We start from the raw sequence: 16,843 nt of genomic DNA on the forward strand, positions 1-16,843 counted from the left end.
TTATTCATCATTAATTTACATTGCCCATTGCAAATTGACGGAAAGATCATGCTTCATCGGTTCAGTTATTTTTTTTTAACGTTGAAAAATCAAATATTGGATGCATCAAGTCCATCGAGTCCTTCTCGTTGAGCCACCGTTGGAGGCAGTGCTCAATGAATTCTGGAATCTGAAATAAAATGAAATGATTACGATTTCAATAGAAATTCCGTAGATTTTTCTGATTTTTTGTCGTGACCTCATATGGCATTGAATTAATTAATTATTTATTCCTTCCAATGAGCACATAAATAAATCCTTTTTTTTAACTGAAGAATAAATATTACTTGAATTCCAGAAAATTCGAAAAGCCAGCACTAATACCTTTTCACGCTCATAATCCCTCAGCTTCAGTCCCTCAAACATCGTCTCCACGTCCAGCCCCCAGAGTTGCATATTAGTTCTAGCAATCCACACCTCACCTCCAACCCTTCCCACGATCATCTCCCTCCGCCCACTGCCCCCATTGCCTCGAAAAGCTCGCACCAGACTCTGCATATTAACATTCCAAGGAACGATAGTCCTCCCCGCTGCATTCCCCCTGTCCCTCGATCTCTGCTCCTTCATGTTCTCCAGCAAATTCAGCAGCCTCTTCTTATTACCCACAGAGTCCCTCGACTTGGGGACCTTCGGGCCACTCGGCGATGCCTTCGCCCGCAAACTCGCCTCCTCCTGCATCCCAATCTCTCGATAATGCTCTCTCTCCCCTGGAGTCAGCCCCTTCCACTCATCAGTCAGCAATTTAGCTATCTGCACGAGATTCATCTCAGGATGATCCCGAATTAACTGGGGCCTCATCTCCTTCGAGAACTTTTGAAAACCAATTTTATTGGCTTCTGGATTGTTCGAAGAACTGACTCTGCTCGACGGTTTTGGGGAGCGAGATGCCAAATTCATGATCGAAACGTCTGTTTTTCCTGGTAAATTGAAGGGCACGTGTCCCTTGCTCCACTGGGACGCAGTGATCTCGATGTTTGGGCTATTCTCAGGGGTCGTTAGTGACGCCAGGGCAGCCTCCACCGCCTGAACTTCCTCGTCATCCAGGGTGGGAAGGGCGTTGATCTCCTGAGTGCTGAAATCCTCCCCTAAATTCACTTCTGGTAATTCTGTCATCGGCTCTTCTTTAGAGAGAGTGACTCCTGGGGGCACTCCAGGGGGGGAGACCTCTGGGAATGTCTCGGGGGGAGTGACTCCTGGGGATAGCCCAGAGGAACTGACTCCTGGGGTCATTCCACCATTTAAAGTCACGTTCTCCTTGTCTTCCTCGTTTGAAATGGATTTTCCTGGCTTTTCTATTCTTCGTTTTTTGGGGGTTGGGGATTTTATGTCGGTTTCTGGGGACTGGGACTCGTCGAGGGCTGATTGTGAGAGACTAGAGTCATTCGGAGGGTCTGGGGAGGGCTCTGGGGGCTGCGAGAGCTCAACGGTCACTTCGTAGTAAGTGGATAGCAAGTCGGTTATGGTGGTTGTTATGGAGGAGTGGTTGACTAGGAGAACTGCTGTTTTATTCGGCTCTAGGTTGACGTCTACTGTTGATGGGGGCACTGTGAGAGTTAGGAAGAAGCCTGGCTTTTTTCGGGGGGCCATTCTGTCCACGAAGTGGGTTGAGAGAAGTTTGATGATTATCTGCAATTTTTTAACAGATATTTGTTCATAGAAAAAGTATATATATGTTGATTTCTCCATGACTCATTCTATTGGGATTATTTCTAAATTAAAAGTGAACAGTAATTTTCAAATGCTTTTTTCTTCGATTTTATTGTGGGAAACTTATAAAAATTTAATGGAAAAAACAAGGAACAGAAAAAAATTGTTCTCATATAATCGGTGATTATTTTTTTCAGTCGTTCTTTAATCAAAAAAATCTAGAAAATAAAATCTCAATGAAATAATTTTTTTTGGAATTGAGAAATTTCATGCAATAGCTACAAAAAATTAATTTCACTGAACCTTTTCCAACTCCTTGAGTATCACAGGCCTGCCATTGACGAAAATATGTTGATAGTGAATTTGACTGATGCTCGACAGGTCTGTCAAGTCTTTTTTGGGGACCATTAATCTCACGTCCAGATCTGAATCCTTGAAACTGAGGGTCTCGTACTGAGCTGCGAATTTCCTCCCGAAAACATTGGCGAGACTCTGCTCTTCGCTCTCCGCAGGGATTTTCGAGAAAACTGTAGTGTCATCCACTCGGTAATTGATTCGCAATGCTGGCCGACAGATTCCAAAATCTTGAAGGAGGTTTTCAATTGATCTGACGTCTTCGTTTACATGCCTCTTGTTGCTTATCATTTGTCGACGAACTGGAAAGTTCTTGAAGAGAGATCTCGCTTGGACAGTTGTTCCTGCAGGAAAAATGATCAATTTATTAAATTTGAAATCTTTTCTGAAATTCACGTCTTGAAATGTCCTAATTCCATTCCAAATAATTGAATACAATCGTTTCCAAGAATTTTCAAAAATTATTTTAAATAGTATTTCCCCAACTTGAAATATCTTTCCATTAAAAAAATTAACTATTTGAATGAATTATTTAATGAATTTGGAATAATAATGAGTGATAATCAATAATGAGGAATTAATTCTCTTCATAGAACCGTCAAAAAAACATTATTAAATTTTTTTAAGAGAATGGCTATCGTTCCCAATAATTAGAAGAAATCCTCACCAATAGCTCGATTACAAAACTCAGCCTTATCAATATTCCCCTCGTGAGAAAGTGTGTAGCATCGTGCATGATCATCCTCATGGGTTCTCGTGATTATCTTGACATCTGATACCTTGCAGATAGCATTGAGAGCTTCCCCTCTGAACCCATAGGTCTGTAAAGACTCTGAAATATAAAATTGATGGCAAAATCAAATCGTCGAATTTTAATCAATTAATGAATCATCTATTTTCTACCTAAATCATTCATATCTGAAATTTTTGATGTGTAAGACTGCAGAGCCATGTAAACAGAGTCTGCTTTCGATATTCCTTTCCCATTGTCTTTGACTTCGATAAACGTCAGACCTTTATCTTCCTGAAAAAACCGTAATTTTGTGCAATTTAAATTATTTTATATTGTTTATTTATGAGAATTTGATTTTACTTCATCAATCAATCAATTAATTAATTAATTACTGCTTAAAGATGTTTTTTTAATTAATGAATAGAACGACGAAATTATGAAAAATTAAAGAAATTGAAAAATGGAATTAAAAAAAATATCTGGGCTATGGAAATTTACGTACCAAATAAACATCAATATTATTTGCACCTCCATCGAGTGCATTCTCAACCAATTCTTTGACAGCACTGTACACAGATGTTATCACTTGTGTAGTTGTTATCTGTTTAATTGTCTTTTTATCAAGTGCCGAAATTCCCATTGTACCTGCAATTAACTGTTTATATTTTTATTTTGGAAAACTAGTGCATGTGGACATGATTTCCAACGCCAGACAGTCTGAGTCCCGCTCTTTTCACGATTCCTAACCAATAAAAATCGCACATTCAAAAAGTGTCACGTAAGAGAGAATATTAAAAAAATTCAATTTATTGCAATTTTTTATTTTGATGAATTTTCAATAATTCTCTATCCAATTTATGGAATGGAAATAAATTTGTGATGATAAAAAAGCCAATAAAATAGTTTGGATTTTTTAAATTTAAACATCAGCTTCTAAATTCAAAAAATAATAACAAGATAATTAATTTAATGAAGAGTGTTTATTACAAAATTTCATATCCAAGTAATGGCGATAGATATTATTCAACAGCGCATAATGAACAATATTTACAGTTCTGCATAATCACGATGAACTTAACAATTAATTATGATAACCGAATAGCTGCTTGAGAGTGGAGATCATTGGAAGCACGCGAATGTTCGCAAGAAACTCACTAAACTTATCCATTCGCACTCGATAAATTCGTCGGCATTAAAAAATATAACGAAAAAATGAGTTGTCCATAATCTATAAATAATGATCACCAAAATATCTCAATTACCTGTTGAGGAGAACATAAACGAAGATGATGACTGTAAAAAAAAGGCTGAAGTGTCGTTTAATTGAATAATATCTAGGAGCATATTAACAATTAGAAATCCCGACTTTACATAAAGCTTATTTCAAGTACGTCAGAATACTTTGTCATGTTTCATTCTCAATAACTGCAACTAACTATAACAATGACTTCGAGTCTGATGTATCTCGACATATCACAGAGAATTATCAATCTTCCAGCTTATCATAAACTCTATCACTCATATCCTGTAATACGTCAAGATGATATCGCAAACTGAAAGTAAAAAAATTTACGTACGAAAAAATTCAATAAAAAACGTCTTTCGTTTGAGATTCTGATGTTTTTCTGTCAATTCTATTGAAAAATTACAAATTTCCCAGGAGAAAAAATTCATAAGTCCCCATTTTTCGATCCAGCTACTGAGATATTTTATTAAAAAAATCAAGTCAACGTATAGATTTCTCTATCAACCACTTTCATTAAAAAACTTGCAGAAAAACTGTAATTTTTCACTAAAATCATCAAAAAACCGACACAACTCCAACAGAATTTTCTCCCATCAAATTTCTTCGTACGTCTCATTACTAAGGTACACTATATACAGGGCAACATGTGAGACAATCAATAAAAAAAATACATTCGCTAGAATCCTCATTTCCAATAAAATCCTCTCCATCCTGAGGCACTCCAATCCGGACTAGTAGCATTAAAAAATCGATAAAACGAAAAAACCCGCCGAAATTTCGTACGTCGAGTTGATTGAAATGAGTATGTTCCCACGCGGGTCAATCACCAGAAATGCACGAAATAAAAACGAAGAAAAAAGCCCTCAAGAAGGCTGAGCCCTTCAGCGCCTGTGTCACAACAGCAGAAGATCGACGAGATTGGCCCTGGGTTGTGTGAGAGTCTCTGGAAAGAACTCCATGAGCCTATCAAAAAGTTCAGCCCTCCTCTGATGGAATTCCCTCTCCATGGACTCCTCGAGCCCGCTCTCCTCTCCCCCCTGGAGATCGGCGATCCTCTCCTGTTCCCTGAACAAAACCGAAGTGAGGGCCTGGAACTCCTTCGTCTGCCCCTCGTCCTCATGATCGATAATCTCCGAGACATCCCTCTGAAGGTACTCCAGTGCCTCGATGCTGCTGCTGAGTGCCAATTCCTTGAACTTGTACTTTCGAATAATGAGTTTGCATCGTTTGAGTATCTGCTCCTGACTGGGCCTGCAGAGTTTCAGCTGCCAGAAGTCATCGAGCCTGAGCTTGGGCAGGCAGGACCTCCCAGGATTTCCCCCGAAGAGATAATGGACCTTCTTATCAGTATCATAAACCAATTGATGAGCAAAACGTGGACAGGGCTCGTAGTCCTGCATTTTGCTCCAGTACTTCTCCCCGCCATTCTCATTACGATAGACACACGTCCAGCTGTTCTTCTTGATCTTATAAACCCAAAAAGAGTTCTGCACATTCTCCTCCCTCTTGTCCTTGTCCTTGCTCAGCCCAGAGAGCACGTAGATCTCCCCCAGAACAGGATCAATAGTTGCTCGTTGGGTGTAGCCAGCTGCTGGTATGTGGTTGGAGTCCTGTCCCCCAAAGTCAGTGACACTGATGTGCTCCACCATATTACTGTCAACTTCATAAGTGAAGAAGTCGTTCAGGTACTCCTTGCTCCTCTGCCCAGCAGAGATGTAAAGCTTCCTGTCAACTGGGTTGAACAGCATGGAATGGCCCACACGTGACCTGATGATTGGAACACTGAAGGGACTGGGTCTGGCGATATCACAGGCGAGGATGTTCCAGGTGCTGGTGGCCACGTGGTACGAGTACAGTCCCGAGAAGATGGGTTCAGCAGTGGTGATGGGGCCACCGTCCTCAGTGGCTCCAGAGGGCACCAGCACCCTTCCCCCGAAGACGTATATCATCCTGTTGGTGACGTCCATGCACATCTGGTGATCGAAGATCAATCTGGGACCACCCACGGCTCCAGTGTCCTCTGATATCTGCGTCCACTTGTTGGACTCTATGTCGTAGACGAAGAAATCACTCTTCAGGTTCTCTGGGGTGCGGTACTGGGTGTCCAGGTATCTTCCCAGGGTGAAGAGCTGCCTTTTCTCAGGGTCCAGGCACATCTTGTGACAGGAACGAGCGCTGGGACCAGCTGCTGACTCGGTGTCCTTGCAGATCAGGGACCACTTCTCGGTTTTTATGTCGTAATGCCAGAGGTCTGCCAGGTCCTGGGTACCGTCCCAACCCCCGAAGAGGTAAAGGGTCTCCGCTGCGGAGTCCAGGACCATCTGGTGACCACCACGCATCCCGGGGCGGGGCTCCTCACACGACATCTTCTTCCAGACTGCTCGGTATGGCTGGCTGTTTATGTAGTCGTCCAGCAATCCGACGCTTATGGCGTTTGTTATGAAGTGCTCGGCCTCGTGATGGTCTCCACGTTTCACCAGGATGTCGTAGAGCACTGACAGGCGGGGGTCCTCTAGCTTCACATTTCCCACCGTCTCCAGGGTCTGGACAACCTGGGGGTTTTTTATTCATTGTTTATTGAGGTGCGTGAAGACATTTTGGGAGGGAATTCAGTGGAAAAATCAAGGGATAAATCGGGGGAAAGAAAATCCAACTGAATGAATTATGTGAAATTGGGGGAAAAATTAACTGAATGAAAAAATTAATCAGTTATACAATTAGAATGAAAAAATGTATCTTCAAAAAATAAATGGAGTTGTTTCATAGATTTTTTTCGTAAATAAAAATGGGAGAATTAAAAAAAAACAGAAACGCGAAATGTAAAAATACCTGGGGTTGTTCCAGCCGCCGAAAGTGTTTCATGCAGAGTCTTATAATCTCGTTCTGGAAGTACTGTTCCACGTACTTTATGCAAGGCTTTATCACCAGGGGATCGTCCATCCCCGTGAGACGAACGTGCCAGATGGAGAAGTTGAAACTTGGCCCCCAGGACTGCAGGGGCATGATCTTTATGTATCTGACTGGGTAGTATACGTCGTTCCTGCCGATTTTGTGCTTCAGCTCGAACGTCTCCGATATCGAGTCGTTCTTCAGGCCCCTGGAATGGATTGAATTCTTCGGTTCTTGGGTTTACCTGGGGGATGGAGGACTCTAGGCCAAATGGGGGATAACGTACCCTTTCAGCAGCTCCATCAAGTTGTCGTATTCCATTCCACCGTAGATCTTGAACTTTTTCATGTTGCAGACGTGGGTTTTCTCGAATTTTCCGAATGTTATGGAGCGAACGATCGAGGGCCTCTGGAGCTTCAGGGCCAGGTACTGATGGGGTCGTTGGGGGGTGCAGAAAAAATAGAAAAAGAGATTGCAATTCAGTGTTACTACACGTGCGATCAAATTTTATAGAAAAATCGGGAGAATTTGCTGAAAAGTTCTATTGGAATTTCTGGTAGTTTTTTAATTCCTCAGGTTATCTAGGTAATTTTTATTCAGTAGCAATGTTTAATGGAAAATATTCCCTGGAAATTCCTTGGTTCAATTTCTTAATATTTTATCTGTTTGATTTTTTAACGAAAAAAGAAGAAAAAATAAATGGAAAAAACCAGAAAAATTTATGTTGAAGAAAACTGTAAGAACGTGGGGATTAATCTTACCTGAGGGTGATTGTCATTGTCCGACGACCAGCGAGAGGACTGATCCAACGGTTTATCGACGAGAATGTTCCTTCAATTGAAGAATAATTGAATACTTTAATATCAATGAATTTCAAATTGACTCTTTTATTAAATTCATGTCCAAGTATTTCTATATAAAAATTCTAGATACAAATCTACGAAACAAACAAATGAATTTTTGAATAAATTCCTCAGACAAACAGCCACAAGTTTTCACACGTGTAAATATTCTAGATAATTGAAATTCTTCATAATTTTTTCTATCAAATATTTATTATCAGATATTTTTCTTCTTGATAGAAATTTACAAAAGGAAGGAATGGACTCTAGAATGGGACATCTTCAAGAAACATCTGCATTTTCCAATTAAATGTTATTCTAAATAATTAAAATTCTATACTAGGACAACAACATGTTTACAATGACAAATCGTCATTCAAGGAATGCCCTCTGACTTTTCCAATCCCCTGAAAGTCTCCAGTGAAATCTAACGTTATGCAGCTGAAAATTGGTGAAACCTCTATCAACAGACGACTTACTCTGGCACATAAGTGGGTGAATAACTCGAGCACTTGTATATTCTGTACTCGATGGTCTTCCAGTCCTGTCCATCGTCTGATACCTCGGAGGACGCCATATTACGCAAATGACATAACCATAACCTTTGATACTGCGACTATTAATTCATTTGATCTTGTTTTTACGTGTTAAACAATGGCCCGTGAGAATGACGAGCCTTTCTCGGTCTGCTTCCACTATTTCTCGCCAAGAGAGACTGCTACTTCTTCCCTCGCAGTGGAACGGCTGATCCGGGGGTCTAGGTGTCTTCGGTAACACTTTTCGGGGGATTAAATTCACGAGGGGACATGTATGTGGCACCTGCTACGAGGAAAATATGATAATTCACGAGGAGCAGCAGCAAGAGCTCGACGTGTCGTCCACTCGGTTTTTCTTGCCGTTCTCCCACTCCGAATATTCAGTTGGTAAGGCAGTCCGGGAGGGAATGGACGACAGTTGACAACAACACGTGTTTCCGTGAATCGTTGGGTTCATTCGTCATTTTTTTTATTTGGAGTCGGATATTTTTGGGGATAGGGCTCCTTGGCGACTGCCGAGGGGAGGTTTTTGCTCGAGTTTCTTCTTGAGATTGACGGAATATTTTGGAGAGTGACTGGTGAGTCGACAATTCCATTTTTTGGAGCATAACCTGCTTGTGTGGAATTTGCAGTGGAATTAGATTTTTCTGTGCAATTTATTCTATTGAGATATTTTCTGTGGGACTCGACTTATTTTTTAATCTTTTTTATTTGATTTTTTTTAATTAAAGAAGGGGAAAATAGAGTGGAAAACACTTGGAAAATTTATGTTAAGGGAATTCGGTAGAAAAAGTCTCTAATTTTCAATAGAAATTACAGCAAAAAACAGACAGAGTTCTTCATAGAATTCCAATAAAATTCCACGAGAACTTCATTCCTAGAAATTCGAAGAAAAAACGACGGAATATCCTGCAAAAAGCATTCTCTCCATTAAAATTCTTACATCTAAAATTAATTGAACAATCTCAGCGATTTTCACCTGGAGTTCAATAAAAAATTGCCCCCCAATCTACGATTAATCTCCCGCTCATTGCAGAGAATTCCCCGACCCCAAAAATGGACGAAATATCCAAAGACCCGCGTTTCTCGCACGTCCCGAAGGACCCAAAATTCCGTCGCATTCCCAAAGCCGAGAAAAAAGTAAAAATCGACAAGAGATTCCAGTCGATGTTCAAAGACAAAAACTTCAAAGTAACGTACACAATCGATAAGCGCGGAAGGCCCCTGCAGAAGTCCTCAGCCGAGGATCTCGAGAAGTACTACGACCTCTCCTCCGAGAGCGAGGAGGAAACCGTGAAAAAATCTTCCTCCAAGAAATCAAAAAGCAAGAAAGTCCCCCCGAAAAATCCTCCCAGCGTCGAAAAAAATGAAGAGAACCCCAAAGATCCTGAAGAAAAATCAGACTCTGATGAGCAATCGGAGGAGACAGCAGGGGATGAGAACGAGGATCAGTTGAAGCTGAGGAGGAAGAACGAGAGCACTAGGATATCCAGTGAAATAAAGAGCAAATTGAAGGATCTGTCGGTGGATTATGCGAGGGGAGAGGGTGCCCTCCTCTCGGACAGTTCCTCCGACGAGTCCTCGGAGGAGTCGGAGGACGACGAGGGGATCGAGCACATGTGGGGGGAGCTGGACAGAGAAGCCGAGACGACGGAGGAAATAACCTCGAGACTGGCTGCGTGCAACATGGACTGGGACAGGATTCGTGCGGTCGACCTGATGGTGCTCTTCACCTCGTTTCTTCCCCCCGGGGGTCTGATCCACTCGGTCAGGATTTACCCCTCAGAATTCGGGCTCGAGAGGCTCAAGGAGGAGGAGATGAAGGGCCCAATCGAGCTCAGAGACCTGGAAAACGAGGATGAAACGAGGTCTGGAGGGGACGACGACGAGGAGGGCAACGACTTTCGCAGGGAAAAGCTGCGCCAGTACCAGCTGAACAGGTTGAAGTACTACTACGCGGTGATCGTCTTCGACTCGAAGGAGAGCGCCAACAGGATCTACACGGAGTGCGACGGGCATGAGTACGAGTCCACTGCCACCAAGATTGACCTGAGGTTCGTCCCGGAGGACATGGAGTTCGAGCAGCAGCCCAAGGAGGTCTGCGACAGGCTTCCGGACGTGTCCAAGTATCAACCGAGGCAGTTCACCACTACTGCACTGCAGCAGGTGAAGGTCGAGTGCACGTGGGACGAGACGAAATTGGATAGGGTGGAGATTACGAAGAAGATTAACTCGGGGAAGATTGATGATATTGACGAGAGCGATATCAAGACGTATCTGGCGAGTGGAAGCAGTGATGAAGAGTCTGGTGAGATATTTATGAGTTTTTTTGTAAATGGGAATTTATTAATTACCTGCTATCTGTACGTTTTTTAATAGAACATGTTTAATGGAAAATATTCTATAGGAAATATTAATGAAATTAGATTTTTCTGTGAAAGTTGTTCCATTTAGATATTTCTAAGTTTATTGGTTTTAATTTCTTAACGAAAAAAAGAAAGGTAGAGTGAAAAAAATGTCTCAATAGAAAATGTTTAGAAAGATTAAATTCTAAAGATTGTTCACAAAATATTTTTTTTTATTTCCTATTTAAAAAACTGAGTAAAAGAGTAAAACTGCAGAATTTTCAATGAAATTGTCTCGTTTTCCCCATTAATTTTAATTTTACATTTTATAATTTTATATAGATACTGAAGAGGGAAGAAATGAGGAAGACATTGACAGCAAGAAAAATCCGCTCGAGAAGTACAAATCACTGTTGAAGTCAATCGAGCAACAGGAAGAGGAGAAAAAGAAGAAAGATGGGGATCTGGAGTTCACGTGGGGATTGGGAACCAAGGAGAAGGCGGAGAAATTGGTGGAGAAGAGGATGAAAGAGTCTGAGAAGCTGACGCCTTTCGAGCAGTTCCTCGAGAAGCGAAAGGAGAAGAAGAAAGCGAAGAGGGAGGAGAAGAGGAAAATTAAAGATTCTGAAGAGGTCGATCAAAGCTCTGACAGTGAGGACTCGATACCCTCTGACGTCGACATGAACGACTCGTATTTCGCTGAGGAGATGAGGAGCTCTGGATTCGAGGAGAAGAAGTCCAGGGGTAAATCGATTGAAAATAGTGAGGACGACGAGGACGCAGCGCAGAGGGAAGCTGAACTGGAGCTTCTGCTCCTGGATAAGGAGGATGAGCAGCAGAAACATCACTTCGATATGAAGAAGATTGAGGAGAGCGAGGTACTCACGAAATCGAAGAAGAAACGAATGAGCAAGAAGAAGAAGGAGCTGGTGCAGAGCGCTGTTGAGGACGAGTTCGAGGTGAACGTCGAGGATCCTCGGTTCAATGCACTGTTCACCTCTCATCACTTCAATATCGACCCTGCTGATCCGCATTACAGGAAGACGAAGGGCACTGAGGCACTGGTGAAGGAGAAACTGAAGAGGAGAACCACTGGGGAAGTCCAGGAGGTGGGTTTTTCAATTTTGAAATGTGGGAACAGTTGAATGATCTGAGCCTGACTCTCAGAAACTTTTTTTTGTCTATTTAGACTGAGTTGTGTAGAATTTTTCAATTCAACTCTCATAAATTTTTAATTACAAAAATCTCGATTATAACTCCCATGAAATGGGGATAAAATAGAAATTTAATTGATGTTTATTTTTTATTGTATTTCAGGAAATATCAAGGAAGCAGTCCAAGAGTGGAAAAAACGAGACGACTTCTGATCTGGCGGCCCTCATCAAATCTGTAAAAAGGAATACTAAAAATGTTTTCAGACCAATAAAGTAGAATGTCATTAGTATAATAAAGAAATTTGTTGAGAATTTTTTTTTAATGTTGGAAACCCAATTATTTCTATCGAATCGCTAGGTTTTTCTGTGAATTATTTTTTTTTGAATTTCCCGCAGACATACGTCAGTCGTCCCAAGCAAAAATGGTAGAATGCGTCAACTTCCGGTAATCTGACGTGTACATAAACGATTTCCCGAAAACAGCTGTAGGTTATCCGACGGAGTAAATCATAATAAACAGATAAAAAACGAAACGTAAATAATAGGGTGAAAATTTAAATAGTAATATATAAAAAATGTTGGACTTGTTTACCATATTTAGTAAAGGAGGGATTGTCCTCTGGTGCTTTCAGAGTACGTCCCAGATATTTAAACCGAGTGTTAATGCACTCATCAGGAGTGTTATTTTGCAGGTGAGTTTTTTTCAATTACTGCTTTGTCGTTGTTTATTACTATTCATGAATTCCGGCGATCGACTCCATTCTGTGTGCCAAGAAAATCCCTCGGTATTTTCAATGCCCTCGAAATGATTTAATTGTCATTTCGAGGAGTAACATATGTGGACATATTGACAAATCATTCGTGCACGTGAAATAATTGATTACATGCATGTTCAACATGTAATTTTTTTAATTGAAGAAAATTTCCTCCAATTTTATTTCAGGAATTGTAATTCTTTCGATAATCTTTTATGTTTGCTCATGTTTTCGTGATTTTTCATTCAATGAATTGCAATTATTTCAATGATTTCGTGATGCTTTCAATAGTGTCTTCATTGAGAATGAGAGAAGAAATGAGCTGATACTACAGAATTAATGTTCTAGTAATTCCTCAGTCCCAATTTTCTGAATTTTTTTCATGGATTTTTCTTCAATGAGTAGAAAACAGAAAATTTATTTCCAGAATTTTTTTCTATGAAATTTCAAGAAGTATTCAGACCTTTAGATTTCAAGAATGTAATCTCATTTGGAAACAAAAAGGAATCATTTTCTAAAATAACCATAATTGATTAAATTCTTAATGATAAGTAATTTTAATAATGAATTAATCAATTGTCTAAAATAATTACTTGAAATTTTAGAAATGATTGCAATTCATAATTATTCTTTTCACATCATAAATATTTCTGTAGGAACGAACAGGTGTTTCTGCATACGAGCACGACTCCCTGCGCCTTCAGTACAAACTCGACAATGAATTCGAGCTGGTGTTCGTCGTGGCATACCAGAAGATTCTGCAGCTCTCGTACGTCGATAAATTCCTCAACGACATTCACCTGGAGTTCCGGGATAAATTCAAGAATCAGCTGGAGAAGTCCCAGTGGTTCTTCGATTACGGAAAATTTAAGAGCGATTACCAGAGCATTCTGGTTGCTGCTGAGCAATGGGGGAAGCAGCAGGCCAAGATACCCAAGCAGATGCGGACGTTCGACGAGAGCGCTAAATCTAAAAAGACTGTTGCCAGTATGATTGAGAGGAAGGATGATAAGGATGATAAAAAATCCGGTGGGTTTTGCATTTTAATAGACTCCTGTCTCTCCCCCAAGCAAAAAAAAATAGTAAATTTATTCAGATGTGAATGGCCGGAATAACAATTAGAAAAAGTGAATGATTTAGACCAGATCATTACATTATAATTAATTAATTCATAATTATGAGTAATCAGCTAATTTTTTGTATATTCTAATAATATTCTTCAATTCAATCATTTGCAGGGAAAAATAAGAAGAAAGCAGCTGTTGCATTTGACGAAAACGAGAGTGAGTATTAAAAAAGTTTGAGATTTAGATTAAACAATGAAATTTACGTTAATGGATTTGTTTAATTTTTAGAATGTATAGAAGAAAATGGAAATGAACAAATTGCTGTTACTAATGGAGAAGCAGATATAGACTCGGGGGAAAATTCTTTAGAATTGAATTTGAAGAAATTGAGTCAGCGCATCAATAAGAAAAAAATCGATAAGCAGTAGGTTGAAAACATTGTATACTTTTATAAAAAAAATTGCAATAATTTGGAAAAGATGAGCCACTTTTCAATCCTCAGTAATGTATTAAAATGCAACAGATTAATATGAGAGCAAGAAATGATTGAAACCCAAACTCATTGATTTCTTCATTTTTATTGTTCAGAAAGAGTCCAAAAGCCGAAAAAGCAGGAAAAAAGCCTCGCGTGTGGGAGCTTGGAGGCACAAACAAAGATCTTGCGAATTTGGAACGTACGCGAGACAAGCCGTCAGAGGATGGGGAACGTATTCAAGCTAATACTGCGGTGAGTAGAAATAAATTCCATCATCTCATTAATTATTACTTTATCTTCACAAAATTCAATGAAAAAGAATTCGATAATTTACGCCCAAGAATTTTTATTAAAAAAAAACAAAATCTATTGACATTTTTCAGTGAAATATTTCGTTGAAAAAATGACAGGGTAAAATTGTTCAATTTTTTAATAGAATTTCATTGGATTTTTCTTCTCTAAAAATTTTTAATACGTATTATTTAGCATTTAATCATTTTTTACACAAGTTAAAAAGCCAAATAGAATAATTTAGACTAGTTTCGTAAAGAAAACGAGACAAACAGTATGAGGAGAATAATTTATGCATAAAAATCAAAATGTTATCATGCCTCCAATGCTTTTCTTTCTCTCCAGCTGATTGGTCAGATGAAAGGAGGCATTCGTGACCTAGAAGTCGAGTCAGACTCCGAAGACGACTACGAGGAGGAGATTTTGGTGGCTGCAATGCCAAAAACTGAGAAGAAATCCGGTGGTGGGATGTTCTCAGTGCTCAAGGGTCTCGTCAGCAACAAACAGCTGACCTCCACCGACTTGGATCCCGTCCTCGAGAAGATGAAGGATCATCTCATCGCTAAGAACGTGGCATCGGACATTTCTGTGAGCCTCTGCAGCTCGGTGCGTGCCAAGCTCGAGGGCAGGGTCCTGGGGACCTTCGAGAGCATCGCCAACACTGTCAAGACGACCCTCACCGAGTCCCTGGTGCAGATCCTCTCGCCAAAACGCAGAGTTGACATTCTTCGTGATGCGTATGAGGCGAAGAAAAATGGAAGGCCTTATGTCATGTCTTTCTGCGGGGTTAATGGCGTCGGAAAATCGACGAATCTCGCGAAAATCTGCTTCTGGCTGATCGAGAATAATTTCAGGGTGCTCATTGCTGCTTGCGATACTTTCCGGTGAGTTGAGAATTTAGCAATTTTTTTAAAAACAGATTTATATTTATATTTTCTCTATCAGTGATTAATAAATTATAGTTTTGTATCAGAAATCATTCTGTTAGAATTGACCATGAATTTTCCAACTTTTTTATTGGATTTTGTAATGAAAAACAACACAAAATTCAGTGGAAAAAAATTCTACAAAATAATTTTTAAGAATTTCAATAGAAAAAATCTCGAGAGAATAATTTATCTGTCAAAACAAAAATCTCGTGATGAAGTTTTAAAAATTTTATTGAGTAAATTAATGAAATTAATTATTTAAATGGATTAGTTCAGTTAATTCAATTCATTAGTTTACGAAAATTGTTGATATTTCAGTGCCGGTGCAGTAGAGCAATTGCGTACCCACACCCGTCACTTGAACGCCCTTCATCCAGCTGAGAAGCACGGAAATTTAACTATGGTACAATTATTCGAGAAAGGCTACGGAAAGGATGCTGCTGGGATTGCAATGGAGGCAATTCGCTTCGCCAAGGAATCAAGGATAGACATTGTATTGATCGACACAGCTGGAAGAATGCAGGACAATGAACCGCTGATGCGAGCACTGGCGAAATTGATAAAAGTTAATCAGCCAGATCTCGTTCTATTCGTTGGAGAAGCACTTGTGGGTAATGAAGCTGTTGATCAGCTTGTTAAGTTCAATCGTGCACTCGAGGATTTCAGCCACTCCGACAGCCCTCGCACTATCGATGGAATAGTTCTCACTAAATTTGATACTATCGATGATAAGGTAATTACAGTGCACATTACTCCATTTTTTGTGGCAATAGAAAAATTACACGAAATGAAACAGAGCATTTTGTAAATTCTTTAATTGTGGCTAAAATTTTTTTCTGTTCCCAAAATTGTCTTTCTTCGAGAAATCAAATTTTTGATTGACAAGATGAATGACATTTTAATTAATTTAGAGGAAAAAAAATTATAGAATTCTAGAATTCAAAAATTCCTTGAAATTCCAACTGTGTGACGTAATTTCAAGAAGTCAAGCGAAATTTCCGGCAAAAATTTTGAACAGTTTATTCAAAATAATCTCATAAAATATTATCACCTGTGAAATGATGTTTTCAGGTCGGTGCTGCCATTTCCATGACTTACATCACGGGTCAGCCGATTGTTTTCGTCGGCACCGGTCAAACCTACACCGATCTCAAGACCCTGAATGCTAAGGCTGTCGTCCACGCTCTCATGAAATGAATCCAATGAATTTATGCAGTTCGCAGATACCAGTGCATCGACATGTATCAGAATGATTATTTGACGTCATTTGTATATTTATATGAAATGAATAATGATGTTATCAATAAATTCGATTGTTTCAAAATTCTTTTCTCATTGAATCTTTCATTTCACTTTCCCATACGTTAATCTAAAAAAAATAATAATAAAAACGGCATAATTAATTACTTTTCAATTAACAAATTAGTTTTTTCCCACTCGGTGACAATTTAAATTAATAGTTTGGCATCACCTCCTAATTTTGTCGTTTTCTCAATTAATTGAACTAGGAATTAATTAATTGAGCACTTTCCCAGCCTCAA

At 39.6% G+C, this 16,843-nt stretch overlaps 4 protein-coding genes across 4 annotated transcripts; 2 read left to right on the top strand and 2 right to left on the bottom strand.

Annotated features, from left to right (window-relative positions):
- Window positions 1–3: 3 nt before the first annotated feature.
- On the bottom strand, window positions 4–3,486 carry LOC107039996 (PMS1 protein homolog 1). The gene is made up of 6 exons (XM_015259882.1): window positions 3,276–3,486; window positions 2,944–3,064; window positions 2,708–2,872; window positions 1,990–2,384; window positions 364–1,665; window positions 4–169 (listed from the first exon to the last, which is right to left on the bottom strand). The coding sequence occupies exons 1-6, from the start codon at window positions 3,411–3,413 to the stop codon at window positions 62–64; spliced, it is 2,229 nt and encodes a 742-aa protein (XP_015115368.1). The 5' UTR covers window positions 3,414–3,486; the 3' UTR covers window positions 4–61.
- Window positions 3,487–3,734: 248 nt separating this feature from the next.
- LOC107040067 (muskelin) lies at window positions 3,735–8,861 on the bottom strand. Its single transcript, XM_015259991.2, has 5 exons — window positions 8,230–8,861; window positions 7,670–7,739; window positions 7,195–7,337; window positions 6,849–7,116; window positions 3,735–6,571 (listed from the first exon to the last, which is right to left on the bottom strand). Exons 1-5 carry the CDS (start codon window positions 8,325–8,327, stop codon window positions 4,913–4,915), a joined length of 2,238 nt encoding a protein of 745 aa, XP_015115477.1. The 5' UTR covers window positions 8,328–8,861; the 3' UTR covers window positions 3,735–4,912.
- LOC107040068 (ESF1 homolog) lies at window positions 8,685–12,101 on the top strand. The gene is made up of 4 exons (XM_015259993.2): window positions 8,685–8,864; window positions 9,323–10,594; window positions 10,974–11,740; window positions 11,949–12,101. Exons 2-4 carry the CDS (start codon window positions 9,343–9,345, stop codon window positions 12,060–12,062), a joined length of 2,133 nt encoding a protein of 710 aa, XP_015115479.1. The 5' UTR covers window positions 8,685–8,864; window positions 9,323–9,342; the 3' UTR covers window positions 12,063–12,101.
- A 140-nt stretch (window positions 12,102–12,241) lies between these two features.
- On the top strand, window positions 12,242–16,626 carry LOC107039991 (signal recognition particle receptor subunit alpha homolog). Its single transcript, XM_015259877.1, has 8 exons — window positions 12,242–12,477; window positions 13,197–13,569; window positions 13,779–13,823; window positions 13,896–14,031; window positions 14,196–14,334; window positions 14,719–15,257; window positions 15,621–16,035; window positions 16,374–16,626. Exons 1-8 carry the CDS (start codon window positions 12,361–12,363, stop codon window positions 16,497–16,499), a joined length of 1,890 nt encoding a protein of 629 aa, XP_015115363.1. The 5' UTR covers window positions 12,242–12,360; the 3' UTR covers window positions 16,500–16,626.
- Window positions 16,627–16,843: the final 217 nt, after the last annotated feature.

This window comes from Diachasma alloeum, unplaced genomic scaffold (genome assembly GCF_001412515.2).
Source record: "Diachasma alloeum isolate Michigan unplaced genomic scaffold, Dall2.0 Dall_scaffold_00315, whole genome shotgun sequence".
Lineage (NCBI taxonomy): Eukaryota > Metazoa > Arthropoda > Insecta > Hymenoptera > Braconidae > Diachasma > Diachasma alloeum.